The sequence below is a fragment of the Sceloporus occidentalis genome, unplaced genomic scaffold (genome assembly GCF_023333645.1).
Source record: "Sceloporus occidentalis isolate IW3139 unplaced genomic scaffold, rSceOcc1.0.p SCAF_5, whole genome shotgun sequence".
Classification (NCBI taxonomy): Eukaryota; Metazoa; Chordata; class Lepidosauria; order Squamata; family Phrynosomatidae; genus Sceloporus; species Sceloporus occidentalis.
In genome coordinates this window covers 27,584,066-27,608,647 of record NW_028316985.1, presented here as the reverse complement: position 1 = coordinate 27,608,647, position 24,582 = coordinate 27,584,066, and the positions used below count along the sequence as shown (strand labels likewise).

Here is a 24,582-nt window from a genome sequence, read left to right as displayed (position 1 = left end):
CTCCCAGAGTCCTAATCCAGAACTCATACCACTATACCATACTGACTATCTCCATGGATTCATAGCTAGATAAAACCACTATCATAAGATTTTGATAGAATTTTTACAAAAACAGCATTAACCTGTGTCTTATAGGAATTTTTATGTAGAGTATGGTGGACTAATTCTATAAAGGAAAAATAGTGGTACTTCATCTGGATAAGAAAGCTATTGACATATAATTGTTTATATGCCTTTTTTTATTCTCCCAGTATCCTGCAGAAATCCGGAAATATGACTATGATCCAAACTTTGCAATAAGAGGGCTTCATTATGATGTACATCGGGTAGGTACAGCTTATTTCATCCCTGTGTGTAATCAGTTTCATCCAAGAACCCCTGGAGCTGGGAGGCCAACACGTTCCAACACCTTGGACAAAAAGGTATATTTGAGACTGGCCGATAGTTTTCCAATCTGGCGGGATCTAGGGACGATTTCTTCAGTAGTGAGCAGACCATCTTTATTGGCTCCCCAGCACTGCAGAGGCTTTGAGTTCCCTGAGTCTAAACCCCACAAGGTAATGATCTGCCCATGACAACGGAACTACTGAAAGCTCTTCCACACCCAAATCATGAGCATTCTGACTTGCACAGAAAACTAGGTCTAGAGTGTGTCCAGCAACATGGGTGGCACCAGAAACTACTTGGGACAACCCCATGGTTGTCATGGCAGACATGAAGTTCTGAGCCGCTCCTGACAGAACAGTCTCTGGATGGATGCTGAAGTCTCCCAGCACAACCAGCCGTGGAGACTCCAACACCACTGCTAAGACCAACTCAGCCAGCTCAGGAAAGGAGACTGTTGAGCAGCAGAGTGGACGATACACCAACAAAATCCCTATTCTGTTCCTGCCACCCACCTTTAAATAGACACACTCATACCAGTAGATTTTGGGACAGGAAGGACACCTTGTGAGGGAGATGAAATCCTGATAGAGCACTGCAACTCCACCTCCCCGCCCCCTGCTGCTGTACAGAGAACCCTGGTGGGCAAAGCTAGGAGAAAATAGTTCCCCCCCCCCCAGCTTCATTTGTTTTAAATGGTCCTTCAAGCTGGGGTATAGGAATCCTGACATTTTAAAAATAATAATTTGAGCTATTTATTCCCATTGAATGGTTCCAATTAATAAGGCTACAAGTGTGTTCTTAATACTATTGCTTACATGCATGCTGGAGAAGAAAAAATAAGAGTTGATTCCAGTGAAATCTATGTGATTCAACTCCTGGGTTTTCCCACACCCCATGCATTTTACAGTCCTGTACCATATGGAAATGACTGCCATAACATGTAATGAAGACTGCTTGTTTGGATAGCTTTAAAAGAAGTTAGATATTTGGTGTAGGGTAAGCCACTGTATGGCTACTAGTTAGGATGACTGTTTCATTATACAGCCAACCCTCCTTATACACGGATTTTTTATCCACAGATTCAAGTATCCATGGCTTGAAAATATTCAAAAAAATGATAAATTCCAAATAGCAAACCTTGATTTTCCATTTTATATAAGGGACACCATTTACTATGCCATTGTATTTAATGGGACTTGAGCACTGATGTATGCGGATAACAAGGGATCACAAATAGGACTTCCCATTCAGTAAATTTTGTCCATGATGATTTTTATTTAGCTTAGTCGGTTTTAATGTGTAGTTTTTAATCTTACATTGTTTAATCTTGTTTTAAGGGGGGTATTATGTATATATGGATGTATTTTAACCTGTTGTACGCCGCTTTGATTGCCTGGCAAAAAGCGGGATAGAAATAAAATTTTTATTATTTATTTATTTATTACCAACATTGGAGTTAGGGTGCCTCTTTATATGTGTTTCTAGGGAATGTGAGTTGAAGAGTTCTACTGTACCTGTGTCCTGATCTATGGGCTTCTCAAAGATCAGCCACTGTAGAAACAGGATGCTGCATGAGAACAGCTTTTGGTTTGATTCAGTAGGGCTATTGGGTTCTTTTCCCAATCTATACTTCTTTCTTGAGAGTTAGGGGACCCTTCAGAGTGAGATCAAATAGTGGATATCTTTTGCAAATGTCCTCAAAATGGTGTGTCTCTTGAGAGAGACTACAGAAGATGTGTCTCTTCCTGTCACCATTTTGAGAGAAACTGCAGAAGAAAACAGGTATTTGGGGTAGTATGGAATTCCAGGGTACTTGTTAGGATGGGATGGGGACATTTTTAAATGCTTTTGTGTGCTTGAAGGGGGTTCTGCATAATTGTAGGGCATAAATTATCCCAAAATTACACTATTTTTCAAAAAATGGGTGGTTGGGGGGCTTTTAGGGGGGAGGTGGTGGGAGGGTTTCATAGTTGGCTGTAATTGCATTAGAACTGTCAGGTACAGATTTTAAATTTCACTTGGAATTTCTTTTGTTTTAAAGGCAGTGTTAATGAAGATTGATGCTTTTCATTACATTCAGTTAGGAACAGTATACAGGTAAGTTTCATTTGCTTGATTTATGCTAATTTGTTGTGAGGAGTTTAGGGTGGGCTGGGGCTCTGAACCTTAACACATCACAGTGCTAACAGTATAATATGATGGAACCAACATCTGTTGTGGCCAGATGATCAAATCCTAGCTTGTATTGCATTGTACTCTACGGCCCGTTCCGCACGGGCATAAAGTACGCGCTCTGCGCGTACTAGGGTTAGAAAGGGGCGTCACTTCCTGACGCCCTTAACCCTAATACGGACCGAGTCCGTACAAAATGGCGGCGCCTGTTCCCCACAGGTGCCGCTATTTTGATGTAGTGAACGCATTGCGTCCGCATGTCGCACAGCACATATGATGCTGCGAGTGCGCCATTGGCACCTCGTGACGTCATAAGCACGCCGCAAAGAGAAGCATCATTTTGGGGCTTGTTTTTGCTTCGTGAGGGAGTTGCGCCGTTTGGCTGCTGCGGCTCCCTCGCGGAGCAACTGGCAGCGCCGGCAGACCACCGCTTTTAGGCGGTCTGTAATGCTCCTACATCTTCTTGGCATCTGGTTTCCTCTTCCCTTTGTACAAGTAATGAAACACAGGAATCTGCAGTTAATAATAACTCCCTGTGCAAATAGCAAGCTATGGTAAATTATATCCAAATCAGCCAGGATTTGGAAGCTAACTTTAAACTATAATTTAAATCCTGACTAGTTCAGTGGCAGGAGCAGCAAAGTCTCTTATAGGGCCCTGTTAGTATCCCAGCTTGTTAATCAATCCCTATGCCATATTGAAATTATAATGTTAACATTGGTTGAACTATTAAAATCTGCTCTGTAGCTTTTGTGCTGCGAAGAGAGTTGGCTGTTCACATGGCACTGACTAATGATCTTGCTTCCAGCTGCTAAATTGCACTAGTGGGATGCTAAAAATACCTTCACTCTTGAGAACTGAGTTTTATGAAAAGCTACGCAGGCTACTGGTAAAGGCCCCCTCATGCTTGATGAAACACAGTGGTGAATACTATACTAATTCACATGCAGTCTTGTTCAAATCTGTGTAAATATTTAAGGATGCTAATCAGTGTTAAATTGTAATTCTGAATTTTTTACAGAATGAGAAAATTTCTACCACTTTGGCTATCTTTTCAAAAATCTTAAAGAAACAGTACTTTGCTATATAAAGTTGTATTCTACACCCAGAGCATTTCTTTCCTGTAAAATAGTTCATTTAAAGCAGCTGACAGCCAGTGTGTTGTAATGGTTTGAGCACTGGTCTACGACCCTGGACTTTAACTAGGGTTTGAATCTTGGCTCAGCCATTTACGTTCACTGGGTGATCTAAGGCAAGTCGCACTCTCTCAGCTTCAGAGGATGGAAATGGCAAACTTGCCAAGAAAACCCATGATAGGTTCATCATAAGTCAGAAATGACTTGAAGACAAACAACAGCAACAGCACAGTTTATACCAAGAATCTACAACATTTCAAATGCTTTCTTATCATTTAAGAAAGCACATCAGGATTGGAACCCTCTCCTCACTTACCTTGGAACAAGCCCCATTGTACTGTGTGCAATTTGCTTCTGAGTAGAGATGTTTTTTATTGCACTGCATTTGTGATCTTTTGGAAGTGACTTATAGGAGTGTAGGAGGGCAATGAAATAGATGTGACATATGACTTGTTGGGGAGCATAAAATAATTACCCTCCAAGTTATAATGTTCCTGGGAAATCTCATGTTGTGAACTGTGATTATAATTAATTTTGAGCTTTCTGTCTTCTGCTCAGCTTTTCATCTAGGGCAGTGATGGCGAACCTATGGCACGCGTGCCAGAGGTGGCACTCAGAGCCCTCTCTGTGGGCACATGTGCCGTCAGCACAGAGTTTGCCAGAGTTTGTTACTAGAAAGCCAGAGGGATATGGCACCTTGCAATAAATAAGTGGGTTTTGGGTTGCAATTTGGGCACTTGGCCTCTAAAAGGTTCACCATCACTGATCTAGGGGGTAGTTGTGCAGGTTTTCCAGCCTGCAGTGTAACATTATGGATCACAGAGTAGTGTTCCACTGCTAAGCATGAGTCTGGTCAGTCTGACCCCTTTTCTCTAACCAGAAAGGTGGCTTGAAATGGAAGATAAAACAAATCCTTCTAACTAGTAAATCAGGGGAGATGTCATTTGCATCAGCTTTCTGGTGTTTTTGCTTTGAATGTGCCAGCTTCAATCAGGATAATACAGTCTTACAAATCTTTACAGTAAAGTAATTGAGGCCAAATTCTAGTGAGATTGAAAAAATGTTGGCCATAATCCGGTTTTAAATACAGTTGCTCACCTCTGCTTTACAAAATAATGTCTGAAAAAGCATTTCTGGGTGAGGGAGGTTCTCTCTATGGAGATGCTTAATACTCTTAATGGCTTAACCTGCCCATAAGAACAGGGACTAATGGAAAGGAATGATTGTTTAAGATTTACACTTTATCCCTTATATGTTAGTCTAGTACCAGTTAGCTTACTTTCATTTCATTTATATGCTGACTTTATCCCACCGTGAGACCCAAGGGGCTTCCAGGAATGGTAAATTAAAAACGTTTACAATAACATTTAAAAACAATTAAAATCACCTCATAAATCACCTTAAAAAACAACCAAAAGTTTAAAAGATAAATAAAACATCCCAAATAAAAAGCCCCCATACTCATACATTAAAAGCCCTGGTGGCACTGTGGTTAAATGCCAGTACTGCAGCCACAACATCATGAGTTCGATCCCAGAGGGCTCCAGGTTGATTCAGCCTTCCATTCTTTGTATGTTGGTAAAATAAATACCCAGCTTGTTGAGGGCAATTGGCTTATAGATTGTAAACTTCTTAGAGAGTGCTGACTTCACTATGAAGCAGTTTAAAAATGTAAATGTTATTGCTATTGTTTTTTGTAGGTTTTTCGGGCTATGTGGCCATTTTCGGGCTATGTGGCTATTGCTTAAATAGATTATTGCTGGTGAAAGGAAAGCAGGGAGGGGGCCAGCCTAGCCTCCCATGGAAGGGAATTCCAGAGGGTAGGAGTAGCCACCAAGAAGGCTCTCTCTTATGTCCTCACCAAGTGAGCCTGGGATGGTGATGGGACCAAGAGAAAGCTTCCCCTGAAGATCTTAGAGCTCTGGCCAGTTTGTTTTGGGAAATACAGTCTTGCAAATAGTCTGAACCCAAGCTGTATAGGACTTTATAAGTCATGATCAACATTTTGAATTGTGACCAGTAGCCAGTGAAGCTATTTTCACAAAGGAGGTATATGCTGCCTATAACTGACACCGGTCAGCATTCTGATGGCAGCATTTTGAGCCTGCTGAGGTTTCTGAATAGTTTCCAAAGGCAGGCCCATGTAGAAAGCATTACAGTAGTCAAAAAGGGATTTAACCAAGACATGTGTTACCGTTGCCAATCTGATATTCAAGGAATGAGAGTGGCAGGCTCACTAGTTTGAACTGTGGAAATCCATTCCTGTCCACTGCTGAAACCTGGGCACCCAGGTTCAGAGCTGAGTCCCAAGCTGTGAGCCTGTGATTTCAGGAGGAGTGTAACCCCATCCAGCACAGACTGAATCAGCATTCCCTGACCTGTCTTTTGACCAACAATGAACACCTCTGTCATGTCCAGGTTAAGTTTCAATATGCTTTCATCCAGCCAATTATTGACAACAAACATTGGTTCAGTACTGAGACAGATTCCATGGAAACAGATGGGAAACTGTACCCCAAAACTCCAGATAACTCTTCCCAGTGGTTCCATATAGATGTTAAACAGCATTTGGGGGGGAGGGGGGAGACAGAACCCTGTGCAGCCCCATATGCCACAGTTCAAACTAGCCTCCCCCATAGGCCAGGGAGTCATAGTCCAATAACCACGGAGTCCCCCAGCACCACCTTCTGAGTCTAAGAATGATTGGGGCAACTACATAACAGTCCCATCCCAGAGAGATGGTGCAAAACGATACCATGGTTGGTGATACTGAAAGCCACTGAGAGGTCCAGCAGACCCAACACACACTCCCCCATCTAGGTCCCTGTGTAGCTCATCCAGCAAGGTGACGAAAACTGTCTCCACCCCACAACCAGGCCTGAATCTAGATTGAAATGGATCTAAATGATCCATCCCATCCAGAAACCCCTGGAGCTTGGAGGCCACTACACAGTCCAGGACCTTGCCCAAGAATGGAATGATAGAAACTGATGAATAATTACTCAGAATGTGGGATCTAGGGGGGCTTTTTTTAGAAGGGGCCTCACCACAGCCTCCTTTAGGCAGGATTGAAACCTCTCTTGCTGCAGTGATGCATCCATCACTGCTTTTACCCACTTGGCCAGTCCCCCTCTAGCTGCTTTCAGGAGTCAGGAAGGGCAAGGGTCCAGTGAACATGAGGTGGCTCTAATTTCTCCAAGGATCCTGCACAAATTGAAACATATCCAATATAGGACAGAGAGACACCAAGATTACATCTACTGGATTTGTCTCAACTACAGCATCCATGTCAGAGTAGATCTGAGTGGTTTTGTCTGCAAGGTGTCTTGCAAATTCATCACAGGGGGCGGGGGCTGTCAAGTGGTCTTGTTTACTCTGTTGATTTAGGGCTTTCAGTCACTTTGCAGTGAATGGTGTTCCTGGCAGAATCCATGATGTTGGATAATGACTAAAATATTACAGATAGTTAGGGCTGCTCCATTGCTTCTGTAAGAATGGAGGACCCAAGGGTTTCTTGCATAGTATCTCCATATTGCTGTTTGAAAACTGCTTGGCTTTTGCATTGAAGCTGTTCTTGCTCTCATCAGAGGGTTGAGTGTTGTCCCAGATGATGAGGTCATTGCCATGTACGATGGATCCCATGTCCCCTTGGAACAAATGAGTGACTTCTATGGAAAGGTAAAGTTCAAACCATTATATGCCAGTATAAATGTAAATGATGTGATTGGATTTATGTTTTTATATTCACATCTTGCTATGTGAGAATCTGTTGTTGCGGTCTCAGTACCTCTCAAACTACTATATAACCTTGTTATCTAGAAGTGCATAAATACCTGGGTCATGGAAATAATATTTATTATTAGTTAGATTTATATATCCTGCCTTTCCTCCATTGAGCCCAAAGGAGCATACATGGGCCTTCACTTCATCACTATCCTCACAAAACCCAGTAAAATCAGAGTGAGGCAGAGGTACCTACTGATTTCCATAGTTCAGTGGGAAGTAGAATCTGGATATTTCTAGTTGAGCACTCTAATCACTAAATCACACTGACTCTTGCCAGTCTAAGAAACAAGTGATTGCCTCTTTAAATGTATTTGTGCTCTCTGCTCTTTTAGACTGCTATTCCTTCTGGTTTTTTTTTAAAATATCATCTCTTTCTAAAACAATTGAGTGCAGAAACACAAACAAAAAAGTTTATTCTGAACTGTATCATTTCTCAAATTTGACATGGCTTTAATAAGATCTACCGATACGTGGCATGAGTCACCACTTGCAGTTCAGCTGAAAAACAGTGAAAAATGGAGGAAGATTTAATGAAGTGCCAGTGATTTAGGAAGGTAGATTATTCAGTAATATTGCAGCTAATATGAATGTTACTAGTAAGAGGCAGAATCACAATAGTCCATTTATTATGCCACACTGAGTCCCAGCTTTGGGAAAAGAGTGAAATATAAATAATTATGATAATTTATTATGCCAATGCTAGGCAATCTCTGGCTTGCACAGCTTTCTTTCACCAGCATTCTTTCTCTTTTCTGCCTGTGTTTCTAGAATATGTTTAAGGTAAATCTGATTAGTGAGGTAAATGGCACAGAAATGACATTGCTGGACACATTAGTGTGTGTATTTCTATGGGAGAAAGTCCTTTGGATTGTATCCTTGGTGTGTCATTGCTAAGCTAGCATTCTTTGGGTGCAAGATGACAGATGTTCATGGCAAGATTACTCTTCTTGAATGGATATGCTGTCATTCTTGCTTTTTTAGAGAACGTAGAAACTGATTCTGCAAGGGGAGTGAATATCATTCTCTAACAACTTATTTAATTACTGCAGATACTTTTATATCTTCATAGAGCATAACACCTTTCCAAGTAGATTTGCATATAAAATTATAACATAAAATACAAATGCAAATCAGTTAATTGAAGAGTACAAACTGAAAAACAGCACTCTAAAACACTTTCTAATCTGTATAGCAGTCTACTAAAACAATTTGAAATGGAAAGACCAGAAGTGTAGACAGTTGGAAATACAGTTGAGAGCACTTTTACCTAAAAGCAACACAAATTTCTGAGAGCCTGTCTAAAGGAGGGAGGCAATGGTATATCCCCTGAAACAGCATTTTGAAAGTAGGGAGCTATTGCCAAAAAAGCTCCATTCTTGTGCCTGCCAGTCTAGTTCAGTCTAAAATGTTTAATTCTCAGTTTAAGAGACCAGATTATTTTATGTCTCTTTTTCTTTTGCTCCTATAGATTTAATGGGGATAATAACTTCTAAATATTTAATAAAAGCTAAAAAAAGTATGTAAATGTTTTTATGTGTAACAAAGGTTTGAATCACATATGCTTTTTGCAGAGTTCACAAGGTAACACCATGAAGCAGTTCATGGATATCTTCTCCTTGCCTGAGATGACACTCCTTTCTTGCGTGAATGAGTACTTCCTGAAAAATAACATAGACTATGAACCAGTTCATCTCTACAAAGATGTGAAGGTACTGGGCTGTTCCAGCATAAAAGTAATCAATGCAGCTTTTCTGTTTCTGGAATATATGTAGCTATTTTATCTCATTTCTGGATTTGTGCTTCAGCAGGCTAACTTCCTTCATTGCTACACACTATATGCCTACATTTCTAGAATCATAAAATTGAAGTGTGTCATGAAATCTTAGAAACTTGGGAGAAGGGATGGGACTTCTAGTGATTACCTGTTTTGGCCTGCAGGTGTAGATCTGAAAGAGCCCCCCTCCCCCCTCAAGCCCTGATCTTAACAGAAAACTACATTTAAAAGAAATTAATCTGAGCATTTCTGGTATTGGCACTTGAGCCAGGCTTGTTAGCAGTAAGTAGTAAACACCATTGCTTTAGTTATTGACTTCATGTGTGTGTCACTCTGGATGGGTGGGTGGGTAGCTGTGTGGTACAAAGAGAGCAAATTGCTTTCCAACATGAATCTTCTAATTTTTATGTGGTACCTTTATTGCTCTGAGTGTAGAAATATTTTCAGGCCTTCAAAAGCAAATAGAACTCTGTTTTATCTGATAACAAAAGTACAACAGCAAAATTCACAGTTTTGCTATTTGAAGAAACCATTTTGAGTTCCCCATATTTTCTTGTTTCCCGCTCTTTCCTGAAGTCCCTTTTTTTAGTGATTGGGAGTTTTCCTTGCCAGTGTCTTGTACTGCAGTTCTTGGTCTCATTCCGTTCTTGGTGTCTAATAATAACAGATTAGAAAAGTTGCTTTTTAACTACATTTCCTCAGAGCCCAAGCTTTCAGAGCCAATCTTGCAAATCACATCATTAGCTGGTGTGTGGAAGGTGCCTTTTGTTAATATCCTTATTATCTGTTAACTGAGTTTAAGCATGGAGAAGAATTTTGCTGTTAACTTCACTTTAATTTGCCTGACAGGATTCAATCAGAGATGTCCACATCAAGGGAATAATGTACCGTGCAATTGAAGCAGATATTGGTAAGCATTGATGAGGTTTTCTAAAAAAGAGAGCTCTCACATTTAATGCTTTACGATTGTTAGTTCCAGCAGGTGGTGTCTCTTGTTGTTTCACAAGCATATATCATCATGTAATTGCAGAAATTATGTAGGATGTAGAAAGATTGCCTCCTTAAAGTTACTCAGCTCATTTCTGTTCTTGGTATGAATTGCAGTAAGAGTTGTTGGGTGGTAACTTAAATATAATGGGAAGTTGGTATCTTTTGAACAATAAGTGGCTTCAAAAGGGCTAGTCTAGATGTTCCTTGGAGGATATTCATGTCACTCCATACGCATCTTATCATATCACACTTCTGAAGTAATTGGTAAGCAAGAAGCTGTGGATGTCCCCCCAAGAGGAACAATACAAGTTCCAGATGCAATTGCCATGTCCAACATTGCATAAGATCCAGATAGGGGAGGTGCAGCCCATAGGCTACACATGGCCCTGGAAACCAACAGCCAGTTCTTCAAAGCCCACAACTCCCTTTTTGTTTCCTGGCATGATTGTATCACAGTCTTCACCATTTTCACCGTGCCAAAAGTCCACTAGATGCATACAAAGGTGCCAAAAAAGGGCCCCCTCATCCTCCCAAAACTACACCAGAACCCCCTCCATCGCCCTTAATTGCTCCTATTTTCTCTCTATGTCCTTTCCAAAATGGTGAAAGGAAGTGATGCGACATAACTCTCAGTCACCATTTTGGGTGAAGGGGAAGGGAACAGAGACATTTTGTAATGCTGGTATGTATATGTGTGTAGCCCAAAGAGGGTAGTTGACCCTTGGCCGTCACGCAGTTGCCTACCTCTGTATTAGATGGAGAAAATGAAGAGGCACAAGTTCCTCTTGCATCTCTGTTTTGCTATGTCAGCAACATCTGACACCATCCTCAGCTGGACCATTACAGCTTATCATGGCCAAGGTAGGTATGCTGATGTATGTGATCTGAACTCTTAAATTTCTTTTGGCTGAACCTCTGCTATTGGATATGTCTTCAATTCAGTGATCTGATGAAGACACAGAGGTGTGACCCTAAACCCTAACTGAAAGTGGCAGAACAAAAAGGTCTAGGGAAAAAAAGGAGCAATGATCAAAAAATAGCAAAAGTTTTATTGGAAGCAAACTAGAAGAGTTGGATAAAAAAATGGGAGGGATAGGTAAAATATAGTCAATCCTGCAGACAGACAGAAATGCTGTGGTCTGTGTGCAGAGCCCAAAGATAAAATCAAAAGCTTATGAGACAAATGAGTAAAAGAGCCGATGTAACCAGTATGTACTAGGCTATGAAACTATAAATCCCAACCAATAAATTGAGTATATGGAGATGTCATACATGTAAAATACAAATACAAATGAAGTTTTCAACACCTCCAAGGAATCAGATGGGAGGGATAACATAGCGATCCCATTACAAGTGATGAATTGATAAAATAGGACCAAATGTGTTTCGACAGAAAGTCTTCGTCAGTGGTCAGGATTGGCAGGATTGGCATAGAAGATATAGCAATATATGTGGATACATCCAGTGAAAGTAAGTAGTTAATTGTACAATATGGACAGTAACCTGGATGTCCCACAGATGAATAGAACTCACAGATAAGGTTCAGTAATAAGCATGTTGCTTAATGTGCCTTGGAATAATAGTACTTAATTGCAGGTGAAAACTTGGAAAAACAAATGGCTTTTATCAGATGTGTTGTAACTCACATTTAGGAACAGATTCTTCTAGCAGACATGCTATGGTGGATTCAGGTACTTGTCTGCCTCCCTCCCTTCCTTATTCAAAATCTACGATGAGTAACAGAGATTCAGTGAACCAAATTGTCTGAAGTCCTCTATATGATGGATTCTGAGACTATTGCTTTTCTTTATTTTGTTTTGTTTTAAGCAAGGTAGCATTTTTCTTTATACAGGACTTGCTGACTACACAGCGTGTTGCACCCAGATCCCAGCTTATTTTCTTAAACTCTGCCCTCCTTGATAGTGAGAAATGGCAGGAACTGGAACAAACTTCCCTTCTAGGTGTCATTTAAAGATGATTTCCCCAGACCTTTGAGGTTCAACTTGCACACTTAGGATTACTAACAGTACAGATTCTTGAGATGCTTTAGAATTTTTAATGTCTTGGTATATGCTACATTCTTAAAATGTTTAGACAATTCAAAAATGTTCTGCACCATATAAAGACTTTAGAATGCCAGAGTGTCTATAGAGACACTGGATTTGTAGTCTAGTGTAGTTATAAACTTTTGGTTTCCACTAGCAACTCCTCTTAAAATGCTTTATAAGTTTACTTTTACTCAGACTGAAAGGGGTAGAGTTTTTTTGGTTTTTTTTTTTTTGTGTGAACCCAGCCTTTTGTTTTGGAACCACTTTTCTATGCCGGCTCAAAGCCTGAGAAGCACTCCTATGGGAAGAACATTGTTCAGTAATGATTAACTATAGCGCATAGGCTAGTGCTTTTCATTTGAATTGTTCTACATGCAGTTTGAATTCTACCATTACTGCTGTAATTTGGATGTATGGTCGTATGTTTTAGATTTAGACAAGTTTGAAGACATTTCTGTGTTACATTTATTAATGTAGTCAGGTATCTTAGTAGTGGAAATTTATTCACTGCATCTGGTAGATTTATTTGTTTTTATATTCTGTTTCTTTAGTCACTATTATATTGTGTATTATATTTTTAATGGACTGTACATTACCCAGAAAACCTTAGTCAGCGGTGGCTTAAATGTGCAACGAATAAACCAATAACTTCTTTTCCTTCTCTTCCCACCTTCCATTCCAGAGAAATATGTTTGTTACGCCGATCAAACACGTGCTGTACTAGCAAAGCTAGCAGATCATGGCAAAAAGATGTTCCTCATCACAAACAGTCCTAGCAGCTTTGTGTAGGTTGCTTACTTTGTACATACCAAAAAACGGCCTCTACGTAGTAAATATTACTTGTCATTTCTTAAAATGCAAGCTGATTTACACTTGTTTTTTAATAGTTCATCTATTCCTTACAGGGACAGAGGCATGAAGTTCATTGTTGGGAAAGACTGGAGGGATCTCTTTGATGTTGTCATTGTCCAGGCTGACAAACCAAACTTCTTTAATGATAAGAGAAGGTGAGTACCAGTAGCTTTTCTTAATGTGTGGGTAAGCAACTGCAGCATAGTTGTTTCAAGTTCCCTATATTGTGGAAGTGTGACACAACTGAATAGTATCGGGAAGGCTATATAGACAAGAAAATGACAAAATCCTTTATGCCACTCATGAGATCTAGTGTAACCATCGTATCTTGTAGCATTGATTTCCCTGTGTCTCCTAAAATAAATATCCTCTTTCTCAGGCAGAAATTAAAATGCATTTACTTACATTCTGGAGAAAAGGAACCAATTTTCAAGGGGGACTTTCATCCTTTATTATTATTATTTTTTTTGCTGGTGGCCTGTTTCCACTTGGTGCTCTTGAGGTACTGATCTTGGCTTTTTTGTTTTTGCTTTTAGACCTTTCCGTAAGGTAAATGAAAGAGGTGTTTTGCTTTGGGACAAAATCCATGAATTGCAGAAAGGCCAGATTTATAAACAGGTATGTTTTATTGCTTAAAATATTTATATTTTTAAGCCATGGGCCTGTCCCAGCTGATACAGGGTCCTACGCAATGTGCGGGTAATACTCTCGATTTGGTCTTCTGTTCGGATGCGGAAAATCCGTGGGTGGAAATAGCTAATGTTTCCCCCCTGCCATGGACGGATCACTTCCTGGTAGAGGTGAAAATCAAGGCCTCTACCCAGATCCCCCCCGGGGGTGGTGGACCAGTTAGGATGGTCCACCCTCGAAGGCTGATGGAACCTGAGAGGTTCCAAGAAGCCTTAGAGAGGCTCACGGTTGGAAATGACGGCGACTCTGTTGATGCCCTCACCGGTATTTGGAATATCGGTCTTTCTAGGGCTATACACAGTATCGCTCTCAAGCGCCCTTTCAGGCCTGCTTCTAAACGTAAGCCCTGGTATACGGAAGATCTCCGGGCAAGGAAGCGGGTTCTGCGACGGCTAGAGTACCGTTGGCGGAAACACCTTTGCTTAGACGACAAGGCTCTCCTAGACCAACTGTTAAAGGACTACGGAGAGGCAATACGAGCAACAAAGAACTCGTTCTATGGTGCTCGTATTGCGTCCGCTGAGTCGCGTCCGGCAGAGTTGTTCAGGGTGGTGAGGGAGCTAACTCAGCTCCCTCCCGCCCTGAACCAGATCCTTGAACCTACTAAGGCCTGCTGTGACCAATTTAATGACTTTTTTGCGGATAAAACCTCTCGCATAAGCGAAGGTCTGAACGCTGACATTATAGCAGAACCTAGGGTAGAAGTGTCCAGAGCCTCTGTGGACTATGTTAAACTGGATCAGTTTGAGTTGGTGAGTACCGAGGATGTGGACAAGATCCTCGGAAGTGTTCGGAAAACAACCTGCTCTCTTGATCCCTGTCCCTCGTGGTTAGCGGCCCAGGGGGGACCGGCGGTAACACTATTGTTACGCCGGATAATTAATACATCTTTGAGGGATGGGCAATTTCCATCGGATCTTAAATTGGCCATTGTAAAACCGATCCTAAAAAAGCCCTCCCTCGACCCCCTGGTTCATAATAATTATCGGCCTGTCTCGCTGCTACCATTTTTGGGTAAGGTGATCGAGAGGGCGGTTGCGATCCAGCTTCAGGCGGTCTTGGATGAAACGGATTATCTGGACCCATTTCAAACTGGCTTCCGGGCGGGTTACGGGGTTGAGACGGCCATGGTCGCCTTGGTCGATGATCTCCGTCTGGGCATCGACAGGGGAAGCGTGTCCCTGTTGGTGCTCTTGGACATCTCAGCGGCTTTCGATACCATAGACCATGGTATCCTTCTGGGGCGCCTGGCAGAGGTGGGGATCGGGGGCACTGCGCTCCAGTGGTTCCGGTCCTACCTCTCCGGAAGGTCCCAGATGGTGCAGCTGGGAGACGTGTGCTCTGACGAGAGGCCCCTTAAAACTGGGGTTCCTCAAGGAGCCATTCTGTCTCCCATGCTATTTAACATTTACATGAAACCGCTGGGAGAGATCATCCGGAGACATGGGGCGCGGGGTTATCAGTACGCTGATGACACCCAAATCATTTTCTCTATGTCTCCGACTGATGCAGTGACTGGGGATGGCGTCTCTCCTCTCGTGGCCTGTCTAGAGTCAGTAATGGGCTGGATGAGGGAAAACCGACTCAAATTGAATCCAGAGAAAACGGAGGTACTAGTGATAGGTTGTCCGGGTCCAGGAATGGCGGTGGTTCCACCTGTCCTGAACGGGGTCACGCTCCCTGTGAAGGACTCCGTGCGCAGTTTGGGGGTGCTTCTTGACTCGTCGCTTCACCTGACAGCTCAGGTGAATGCGACGGTCAAGAGCACCTGTTATCAGCTTCGGCTTATTCGCCAGCTGCGCCCATACCTGGCCCAGAGGGACCTAGAAACTGTTGTACATGCTCTGGTAACTTCGAGACTGGATTTCTGCAATGTACTCTACATGGGGCAACCCTTATACCAAACTCGGAAGCTGCAAATGGTGCAGAATATGGCAGCCCGGCTGGTCACTGGTGCTCCCAGGACCAGCCATATAACACCGGTTTTGAAAGACCTCCATTGGCTGCCTATCCGCTTCCGAGCTCAATATAAGGTGTTGGTGATCACCTATAAAGCCCTAAATGGCTTGGGCCCAGGATACCTAAAGGACCGCCTCTCCCCGTACATTCCGCCTCGCACCCTCAGAACGTCTGGGCAGCAATTACTGAAGGTGCCTGGGGCTAGGTTAGCCTCCACCACACGGAGGACATTCTCCACGGCTGCCCCAGCCCTTTGGAATACGCTGCCCACTGAGCTCCGCTCGACTACCACCCTGGCCCAATTCAGGAAGGACCTGAAAACCTTCCTGTTCCAACAGGCATTCCCCGACTAAAATCCTGTGGGCCTCCCTCCTCTTCCGTGGCCAAGAGGTTGGGCTATGGGGCTTTTATGCCTGTTATTTTAAATGGAGGGCTGATGTATTTGTATTTTAATCTTTTGTATTGTATGGATTGTTTTAATCTCTGTTGTAAGCCGCCCTGATCGCAGGAAGGGCGGGATATAAATAAAAATTTTATTATTATTATTATTATATTCTCCTTTTCTTCCTTGATGAGGACCTTTAGACAACTAACAGGGGCAATAAGAAAAATACATAGATGTAAGTCAAAACCAGAAAAAAATTAAAAAAGCAGGAAAGATGTGTGTATGTTTGCTGTTTGTATGTACATTTTATGCTTTCTGTTTGTATGTACATTTTATCATAAGTCCTTTATATTTCTCATATGGTTACTATGGTGTAAATCCAATTTCTAGTTCCAACCAGAGTAGACCCATTGAATCAACTGCTAATTTAAAGTCAATATTCATGTGAATTTGTTGATTCAGTGTGTCTTCTTTAGTTGGGACTACAATTAGGGTTAGACCAAAAAATATAGGTAGGACTGTTTTGGTTGGATAGGTGTTTAAGTTTAAACTGTTGTCTGTCTCAGCAGACAATGGATCACTCATTAAATAGACACCCTGATGCCTTGCCCTTCAACAACAGAGAAACACAAAGATTAACATGTAAATCACCTCCTCTCAACCAAGGGTTACACAGTGTATATATATCCCACTCATTTCCATGACAGCATTATCTGAAGATGCCAGCCGCAGATGCTGGCGAAACGTCAGGAATAAACTGTTCCAGAATACAGCCACATAGCTGGAAAACTCCACAAAAATTATTAAACTATTGTATCAGAGTTTTTTTTAATATGTTGTGATTTTAAAATGTTGTACACTGTCTTGGATTGTGTGCTGGGAGAAAGGCTAGGAAAAATATATATAAAACAGATACTTGCAGAGCTTTTAGTTTAAAGATGCAGTATATCAAGTTGACATTATTTTTTAAATAATTTTTATTAACCAAGTTGACATTATTCATACTGTATCAAATTAGACAGTAGCAGTAGATATAAAGCAGTTCCACAGATTTTATATGATTATAACATGGATAGTTTTGTTCATATTAGATTGGATCTCATACAGCACAGATCAGCATAGAATCCCAAACCTGTTATTATTAGGCTATACTTCCCCTCTCCTCTCCCCACCCACATAATATTTTAACTCTAAATAAATTCATTTCAAAGAGAAAAGTGAACCAGTCATCCAGATAGACAACAACAAAGAATATATAAACAGAGAACAAAAAAACAAACATTTTGTCTTGGTAATGGAGATAGAATGTAAGGCCAGGGGGAAAATTGGTATAAGTGAGAGAATTATAATTGGGTTTTCACATGTGAAGAAAAGCTTTACTCCTTCTCATTGCCAAATTTTATTAACGGTTCATAACTTCTGGCTTTACCTCTGGCTTTGTAGGGTAACTTATATGAGTTCCTGAAACTGACTGGTTGGAGGGGTTCCAAAGTCTTGTATTTTGGTGATCATATTTACAGTGATCTTGCAGTAAGTAGTCTTTTCCCTTTTGATTCAAAAAAACGGGTACTGTCTACAGGAATGAACTAATTACTTTTTTAAGTCAGCAAGACTTATGAAAATAAAACGAGTGCCATGTTTCTGTCATAAAAGTGGGAAAATCCCTGATAGGATTACTTTTCAGTTCAGCAAAACCTAAGCTTATTATTCCACTTGCCATATAGTTTTGTATTTGTATACTGATTATTAAGAACAAGGCCATAGAACAAATACTTTTCTGCTGTATATAAAATACGAGTTGTAGGTGGATTGAAATAGAAATAATTGTTGTTTAAAAAGCATTTGCTGCCCACTGTTATAAACATTTAAATGGAAAATAGAAAACAGAAATCGTACTACATGATTCTGCATTGCTTGAAATGTGGCAGAACAGCAGCTTTCCACATCTGTGCATATCAGCAGGACAAGTTTCTGGGTATTGAGCCTGTGGTGCAGACAATTGGATTGTCTTCTTTTTTGCCATTTGGAAATACTGCTCAGCTTGTAGAATAGCATTAGAGTGAAGCCTGTAGATGTTCCCACCTTTGAGAAGTAGTTCTTCATATTTTAACGAACACATTATGTTGTCATGGATCTCCACAATAGCTAATTCTAATTTTTAAAAGTATAAATTGCTGAACATCTTCCCTTTTTTGAATCTTATTAAAGCAGTAACTTGGTGATAGTAGCTTCACAACTGAAACTGGTGAATCCTTGTATAACTTTGACATTCATTGGCACCATATTGACACAAGGAATTTTGTGATGGTTTGGATTAACATTAAAATCAGTACCTATGACAGATAAACCATTTTATAGTGACAGTATAATGGTCTGAGTGCCATCTTGAAAGAGTGGAGGTGTAATAAACTAAAGGCCTGAATATAATTGGTCCTCGAAGAGGACCAGCCCTCCCTTCAGCCACCATCTGGGAGAGAGAGGCAGGCGAGCTCCACCAGGCCTGCCTGGAAGAAGCAGAGCCCTCCCTCCGGTCCATCTGCCTTGGTCCAGGCCTCAGAGGGAGAGAAGAATGCTGGACCTGATCCCCTCCCCCCTCACCATTCCCTTCTCCTTTTGTGTCATGTCTTTTAGATTGTAAGCCTGCGGGCAGGGAACTGTCTGGTTAAAAATAATAATAAATGTAAGCCGCCCTGATAGCCATTAGGGCTGAAGGGCGGGATATAAATACCTAAATAAAATAAAAAAATAAAAATAATTGTTAATCCTCACTGGAGTAGACCCATTGAATAAATGGGAACTTGGTATTTTATTGCATCTAATGTTACAATACTTCCATAATTTGTTTACCTCTCTGTTCTTCTGAAACAAAAACATCCTTCCTGTTCAGCTATATTTTGTTTTCCCCCTGGCTCTAAGATCTGGTTTTAAAATGGATTTTAAAAAAACTACCCTTGCTCTCTCTTATCTTAACACTAATGCTTTTGTGTTTTGCAATCCTGGTTTCCCAAATAGGATTTGACCCTAAAGCATGGCTGGCGAACAGGTGCAATTATTCCAGAGTTACGAACAGAGATTAAGATCATGAACACAGAGCGGTATATTCAGACCATGACCTGGCTGCAAACTCTCACTGGATTACTGGAACACATGCAGGTTTGTTCTTTTTCTCCCTTACCTCCCCCCACCGCTGCATTATTCCTCCCCTTCCAAAATGGTATTAGTCACCATTTAAGTAGGTGAGTTTATTAGGTGGCACTAACATTGAATTTAGCTCATTGTGACTGTATGGAATTGCTTCAATCTCAATAAAAAACTTTTATTCTTTTTGTCCTTGCAGTAAAAGAAATTGTAGTGGTGCTGTTAGAAATAAGTAACATAAATTTAGCCCTCTCATACTGCATTCAATTTGTGTGCTGCTATTGTTTTTTAAAATGCTCTTGTTAATTCAATATTTCTATGGCTGTCGTATTTTTAATAGCATACAAACATTTTGTGTAGGCATGCGGACACTAAGGCTGTTGTCACACTGCAAGAATTAAAGCAGTGTGATACCATTTTTAATGCCATGACTCAGTGCTGTGGAATTCTGGTATTTGTAGTTTTGTGAGATATTTAGCCTTCCTTGTCAGCACGCTCTGGTGTTTCACCAAACTACAAATCCCAGAATTCCATAATATTGAGTTATGGTAGTTAAAGTGGTATCAAACTGCTTTATTTCTGCAGTGGGGCAGCAAGCCAAGATGGGCTTTGTGCCCTTTTTCTTTAATAAATTGCAATTATGCCCTTGGTTTCTGTCATTTCAGGTTCACAAGGATCCTGACTCTCAGCTGATTTTACAGGAGTGGAAGAAGGAAAGAAAGGAAATGAGGTAAACATTGATGTGCTTCTTTCAAGGTTTTAAAATAATAAATCCAGATTTTAGCTTTTAGTAAAAATGGGATGGTTCCTATTGGCTGTATTTTCCTCTCTACCTCTATTAATATTATTATCAGCAGTAGCAGAAGAAAAATTGCAGCAGAGAACCCGTTGGATTCCAAATATGACTACTGGAAAAATCAAGTAAATTTCTTAAGGTGGCTCTTGTCCTGAAAAATCTAGGAGGTTATTGCATGGACAAATAACCCAATTGCTCTCTAATGGGATGCAGCCGGGTTATGGGATACTGGCGGGTATTATCGCTCATAATTTGCTGCTGATTCCACCAGGTAATTGATCCCAGCTGCATCCCAGTCCCAGGTGCACTTTGGAGTCTGTGTTTCAAAGTTGGGAGCCTTCTGTATTTGAAAAGCGGCCTCCAAAGTGCGCCTGGGGCCTGGGATGCAGCCAGGATGCAATCGCCTGTGGAATTGGTGGCAAATTACAAGCTATAGTACCCAACTGCATCCTGCAACCCAGCTGCATCTCATTAGAGAGCAATTGGGTAATTTGTCCATGTGATAATTCCCTTAGCCACGGTCTGAATTTTAATCACTCTAGAAGCAATAGATAGAAATGGGGGGGGGGGGATAGTGTATTATTCAAATTGCAATAATATTTTAAATGCAACTGATAATTGTCTAAACAATGTTGCATCTTCATGATCAAGGACAATGCTCACTGTTTGGGGAGGAAAGGGTAATTAAGATGTTTGACTGAAAATAAATTTGCTTCAAGAATAAGGGTTTGTTTAATTGACAGTTCAAGACCAATCCATCCCCAAATAATCTGCACTGGAGTAGGGATAACCCACAACAGCCCAGTGTTGCTGATAGAGAGATGGCTGAGAGATGGCTATCCAACCCCTGTTTAAATTTTTTTCCATAGGAGAGTCTACTACCTTCTGAGGTAGTCTGTTGTACTGTTGAACAGCTTTTACCATAATGAAATTCTTTCTAATGTTTAGACAAAATCTCTCTTCTAATTTGTATCTATTGTCTTGTGCCCTAGTCTCTGGAGTGGCAGAAGACAAACTTGCTCTCTCTTCTACATGAGATCCCCTCAGATATTTAGAGATGACTGTCTTATTACCTCCCAGTTTTTTTTTTTCTCCCAGCTAATAGGGGCAGATAAGGAGTAGATTGGAAATCCTAAAATATCACTTCCCCCCTCTCTCCAGGGAAATGACCAGGAACTTCTTCAACTCTCAGTTTGGAAGCTTATTCAGGACTGACCAGAACCCAACCTATTTCTTAAGACGCTTGTCACGCTTTGCTGATATTTACATGGCATCCCTGAGCTGCCTTTTGAACTATGACCATGATTACACCTTTTATCCAAGGAGGACTCCTTTGCAGCATGAACTCCCGACTTGGTCAGACCAACTGTGCACTGGTACATTCAGAATACCTTTTCTGCAAGAGATGATTCAGATTAAATAATTTTTCTTCTTCTCAGTCTCACCTCACTTTCTGCAATGTCAAACTTCTACCATTCCCTTTCCCCAGTGGTTCAGTAGGTTAAAGTATATTTATCATAATATGAATGTATCTTTAAAAGCAATAATCTCTTTAATAATAGTTGTAGCAGTTCTTACTGCTGTATATGGGTATAGAGTAAATATCAGTTTATCAAAAAGAAATATCTGTTTAGCTCAGGGGTTGCAATCATGTAGTTCTGTAGATATTTTGGATTTCAACTCCCAACAGCCCCAGCTAGCATATCACATGGTGAGGAATTGTGGTATAGGGTGAGGAAATCTGGGAGATATCTGGAGGGCCACATGATTCCCACCTCTGGTTTAGTTATTCTGTCTTATTCTTGAATTTAGTGAGAATTGATGGGAGATATGATTGCACTGAGAGAGAATAGTTCTCATCCCCCAGCTGAGTATTTGCTGGAAGGGAAGATTATATGAACATAAATCAAATTCTAAATATGTCTTTTAACTATGTCTTACAAAACCTGATTATCTTGTATCTTCTTATTGGAAGACTTTTCATTTGGATTTGGTGCTTATTTTGAATCCTGATTCAGTTAGCTAAAAGTATAACCAGTTTTCTGCTAGCTATGGTGTTTTAAAAGCGGTTAAGGGGAATTGCTTATATTGGCTCATGTTTTAGACACCAGGGGAGATAGGTATATGTAACATTTGCAACATCTAAAAATTATTGTAGCTTTTTAAGAATGTAAAATGGTTTTTCTAAAGATGTACACCAGCATGGGCATTCATAATATGCTGATTTGGGCCCTATTAATTTAGAGTCTAGATTCAGATGAAGTATATAACTCCATCTATGGATACTAGTTCCTGTGCAGTTAACAATGCATAAGCTAATTGGGGTCCAAACATCCAAAGCAGCATGTTTGGTGCAGTTATAAAATGAAACTTATATTTTTAGTTTGATTAAACTTATTGTTATTTGAATACAATGTGGGAAAGAGAACTGCAGTTTGCTATATTATGAAATACATAAACAAGTTTTATGAGTTTGCAAAAAGGAAGTAAAGCATCAAATGAATAGACATAGTCATTTACAAAAAAATAAATATATATTATTACACAATAAAATACATTTTTCAGCATGAGCTAAAAATGAATATCCTTGAAGTATCCATCATATTTATAGTATTACACATACTATAGCAATACCTATGGATATTACACACAGAAAAATAGCACTGTGTACTTTACCTGTATATCACCATTGTGCACTGCAGTCAAGGGCTGTAATGCACTATAATAATAATAATATGTTTTATTTTTATACCGCTTTATAGAGTTAAGTCTATGGTATACAGGTATTGTTATTAATAATGTGCTATAGACAATTACCTTGGAGCAAGCCCAACCAAATTCAGTGGGACTGGACTGGGATCTGTATATAAAAGATTGCATTGTATGTATTCTTAAAGTGCCTTCATATGAAATATGTATTAGGAAGGGCAGCAGTCAAACATGTAAAGCAAATGTTAGGAAACATTGCATCTATCACTGCAGAACAGAAAATATTTTCTAAAGGTTTTCCTGAAATTGTCAACCTCATGCCCAACTCAGAATTCCAATTTGCACATGGATGCAGTCCATTTGCTTTTATGTTGTGTAGTATATAATTCAATCTTATACACGTTTACTCAGAAATGAGCCCCATTGTGATCAGTTCAGTTTACTACCCAGTAAGGTTGCTTAGAACACAGGTTAATTCCCACTAGCTTTTTTCTTGATGGTGCCAATTATATTCACTTGTTGAATGCAGTAGGTATTGCATGTCAGCCTTTTGGCTAAATGCAGTAGGCTGAACCTATTGTTCCCTAGACTCTCCTCCATAATAAGTTATGAATTAGCTTAGCAATTTGTTAATGCATGTAAGACAGCTTTTATTAAGAAAGGTAGGTATTATATAGTACAGTATACAGAAAATGAAACTAGGATATAGTTGCTCCAATGATGCCCTTCTATGAGCAAAAAGCTTCTTCCACTCACAGAAGTGTTGGGTGAGAAGATTAATCCAAAACCCTTTGAGATCTTCTGTCTTGTGAAAGAATTTGGCATAGGGTTTTCTTCAGATCATTTTAGTTGTCCATTATAAACTAGAGTCTTCATCTTCCTTATCCACAACTGTATTTTTCATAACTCAACATTTTATTTAATAAAGTCATATTCCCCAACAAAAGGCCTATGAAAAATCCACAAGCAGGGCATGAGCACACTAGCCCTCTTGAACCAGCAATAGGTAATATATAGCCATCAGAAGTAAGTAGCCATTGATAACGTTATCCTCCATCAACTTGTGTAATGCTGTGATTACAATATAAGACCTTGGTATTGTATATGTGAGTTCCAGGGTTACATTTTAAAATGTCCTTAAAAGTAATACATTTTTAGGCCAAATTCCACTGTTACGTAGTCCTTTTTGATGAACTGGGATTTCAGTGGAAGAGTTGCTTGGAAGATTGCGCTTCTGATTGATAGCTTTGCTTCCTCTGTTGTTAATTAATCTTTAATTCCTCTATTATTAGCTAGGCAGACATCAAGGAACTGCTCTCAATAACTATATTTTAAAGGTGGGAGGTTCATAATCCAATTTAAATAGAGGACAGTAGTGATAGTTAATTATGGAATGACTTAAATACCAATACTCTTCTTGTAATCTAAAATTCCAGTTCTCTCCAAGAGGGAAGGAGCTTACATAGTGATGCATATCAAACGTATGTTGCAGAAGTTTCTAAAATATTTAAAATTAAAGGACTAACTAAAGTCACAGCTATAAGACTGTGAGTTGTAAGGCTTTTAATAATAGTCTATTGGAGGCCTCTCTCACCAGAAGTCAAAATTGACTTGGTAGCACAACAAAAAAGACAACAGCATTTTAAAAAATGAGTATCCCAATTCAGTTACTCTGTGAATCTGGAAACATAACATTCCTTAAAATATTTTAATTTTTTCATGTATTTCTTTTGAACCTTTTAAAAAATATTAAGAATTAA

General features: G+C 40.1%; 1 protein-coding gene across 4 annotated transcripts in view; it reads left to right on the top strand.

Moving 5' to 3' along the window:
- The window catches only part of LOC149311818 (5'-nucleotidase domain-containing protein 3-like), a 42,404-nt gene that overhangs the window by 15,272 nt on the left and 2,550 nt on the right, over nucleotides 1-24,582 (top strand). The window contains exons 3-14 of one of the 4 annotated variants that reach the window (XR_016281505.1): nucleotides 252-326; nucleotides 2,429-2,484; nucleotides 7,283-7,373; nucleotides 9,053-9,190; nucleotides 10,105-10,165; nucleotides 12,976-13,078; nucleotides 13,199-13,300; nucleotides 13,682-13,763; nucleotides 17,623-17,709; nucleotides 19,192-19,332; nucleotides 19,983-20,047; nucleotides 21,275-21,609. Coding sequence is in view for 3 of the 4 variants with exons in the window: in XM_089527977.1 (XP_089384103.1) it covers nucleotides 252-326; nucleotides 2,429-2,484; nucleotides 7,283-7,373; nucleotides 9,053-9,190; nucleotides 10,105-10,165; nucleotides 12,976-13,078; nucleotides 13,199-13,300; nucleotides 13,682-13,763; nucleotides 17,623-17,709; nucleotides 19,192-19,332; nucleotides 19,983-20,047; nucleotides 21,275-21,536 (1,263 nt within the window). In the remaining variant the exon portion in view is untranslated. Of the gene's footprint in view, nucleotides 1-251; nucleotides 327-2,428; nucleotides 2,485-7,282; nucleotides 7,374-9,052; nucleotides 9,191-10,104; nucleotides 10,166-12,975; nucleotides 13,079-13,198; nucleotides 13,301-13,681; nucleotides 13,764-17,622; nucleotides 17,710-19,191; nucleotides 19,333-19,982; nucleotides 20,048-21,274; nucleotides 24,576-24,582 lie in introns of those variants that run through there. The other 3 variants (XM_089527978.1, XM_089527977.1, XM_089527979.1) reach the window with 3 other exon arrangements.